Source organism: Saprolegnia parasitica (assembly GCF_000151545.1).
Source record: "Saprolegnia parasitica CBS 223.65 unplaced genomic scaffold supercont2.1344, whole genome shotgun sequence".
Taxonomy (NCBI): domain Eukaryota; phylum Oomycota; class Saprolegniomycetes; order Saprolegniales; family Saprolegniaceae; genus Saprolegnia; species Saprolegnia parasitica.
In genome coordinates this window covers 1-2,110 of record NW_012157738.1, presented here as the reverse complement: position 1 = coordinate 2,110, position 2,110 = coordinate 1, and the positions used below count along the sequence as shown (strand labels likewise).

At 56.6% G+C, this 2,110-nt stretch overlaps 2 protein-coding genes across 2 annotated transcripts; one reads left to right on the top strand and one right to left on the bottom strand.

Annotated features, from left to right (window-relative positions):
- Positions 1-372: 372 nt before the first annotated feature.
- SPRG_18634 (hypothetical protein) lies at positions 373-1,005 on the top strand (the record flags this gene model as incomplete). The annotated part of the gene is made up of 1 exon (XM_012358071.1): positions 373-1,005. The coding sequence occupies one exon, from the start codon at positions 373-375 to the stop codon at positions 1,003-1,005; it is 633 nt and encodes a 210-aa protein (XP_012213461.1).
- A 69-nt stretch (positions 1,006-1,074) lies between these two features.
- On the bottom strand, positions 1,075-2,041 carry SPRG_18632 (hypothetical protein; the record flags this gene model as incomplete). Its single annotated transcript, XM_012358070.1, has 5 exons — positions 1,075-1,202; positions 1,247-1,317; positions 1,377-1,502; positions 1,546-1,971; positions 2,010-2,041. 5 exons carry the CDS (start codon positions 2,039-2,041, stop codon positions 1,075-1,077), a joined length of 783 nt encoding a protein of 260 aa, XP_012213460.1.
- Positions 2,042-2,110: the final 69 nt, after the last annotated feature.

Sequence of the window (2,110 nt, the reverse complement as noted above, 5' to 3'; positions counted from 1 at the left end):
GTCCTTGTGTCATGCGGAACAACAGATCCCTGGCAACCCTAACCCTGGGGGTGAATCGACGCTTGGCTCGTCCAGGACACTGGAGTCCTTCGTCACTACAAGGGTAGACCTGCATACGCGTACTAGTATCTACAACCTCAGCGGCTAGCAGCACGATATCCTGCTGCGCCACGAATACGAGAATGGAATTCCGATCGGAATGCGAATATTTTCTGCGTTGAAATATAATTCTGAAACTCTATTCTCCAAATATACACTTGTTGTTTGTAGTGTGGCACGATAGACGCGCAAATAATCATTTAGGAATTTCGATTTGACGAGGCTAATAAAAATGGCCGGCGCTCGGTATCGCAGTTGTGAAATTGCAAAAGGATGACGCAGATGATTCCCGATGGGGACGTGAGCCTCTACTGGGGCGACGAGCTCGACTCGGTGGACATGGCCGACGTCATGGCCTCGGCTCTCTTGGTGGCGTCCGACGCCGATCAGCTTCCCGTCATCTCGGAGGCATCGCTCTTGGACTTGCTCTTGGACGATACGACTGATCTCTCGATGCTCCTCGACTTTGAAAAGACACCGGACGAGCTCCACATGCAGTGGACGTCGTCGGTGGAGGCGAAGGCGTCAACCCGACCTCGAAAGCTCTGCTCGCACCCGGGCTGCGGCAAAACGGCGCGGGTCAAAGGCCATTGCACAGCGCACGGGGGGCGTCGATCGTGCAGCGAGCCTGGCTGCACAAAAGTGCCTCAAGTCGGTGCCAAGTGCTCCAATCACGGTGGCTTCACCAACTGTACAGTGGAGGGCTGCAAGAAGCGAGCGCAGTCCAAGGGTCTCTGCAAAACCCATGGTGGTGGCATGCGTTGCCAGGCCGACGGCTGCACGAAAGCCGTGACCTCGAACGGCCGTTGCCGATCGCACGGAGGTGGGTCCAAATGCTCGGTCGCAAACTGTATAAAGTGGGCCCAGCGGCGAGGATTGTGCACCTCGCACGCCAAGCAGATGTAAGAGATGCATACAGTGTTTTTATCTATCGAAGGAAGGGTTGCAGTCGAGCGAGCTAGACAATGGATTCGTCTACAAGGGCTGGATGGTAACCTTATCGTCGGTCATGACGGCCTTGGCGCCCATTTGAGCCAAGTCGACGTTGGACTGGACGCCCTGCGGCGCAAGCGCCTTGATATATTCTTGGTTGGCCTCACACCCTGCACCAAATATTAAGATATATAATATCCCATTCTCGACGCACCTTCGCAGACGTGGCGCAGTGCCACCAATGCCCACTCCCGGATCATGGGGTTGGTCTCGTCAATGTTGCAGCTAAAGTAGTATTGCGTTCGGGATCTTCATCGCACACTACTCCATATGCATGTGCGCACCTGTTCAAGAGCACTTCAATGCCGCCGCACGACCGCATGAGATCTTGGACGGCAGGATTGCGGTGCACAAGGTTGCCAAGCACGCGTACACCAGCCGACTTGTACCCATAGTAGTAGTCCACGTCTCTAATTCAGAATCTACAAACAAATGCAAAAACCAAAAGCGTACCCGTCCTCGTCGGTCGGCTTGTTGGTCAATTTCCCACTCACGGGACGGGCCGCGGCCGCGCGGTGCATCTGGTGTACGAGTGCGGGCACGAAGGCAAGAACGTCTGCTTGCACTGCCGCGTCGGTGAGCGACGTCGGCGGCAACGTCGTCGTCAGCGTTCCGAGAATGTGCAGCATGAGCTTGGACGCTTCGATCTCCATGACGCGCCACATGGCCTCGCGGTCTGCAGACGGCGGCGCGTCATCCACGCCAGCATCCTTGGTCGCATGGAGAGCGACAAACTCGGACAGAAAGAATGGCAAGAGAGACGGGTCGTCCGTCGCGTGCACCTGCACCTTGGTCGCTGGCTCGTCGTCCGTCGCAAGACACATGTCGAGCATGCGCAGGAGCAGAATCTGCTCCGGCGTGAGCCGAGACCACAAGGCGCTACGACCACATGAGCTGGCTCCAACCGCGCGTCGTACCTCAGAAGAGATGCGCTAAGGCTGCGATACATGGCACTCGTGTGCTGGCGCTGGAAGAGCTGTTGAAAGAGCAACACGATCCACTCAAACGCTGCGTCCAC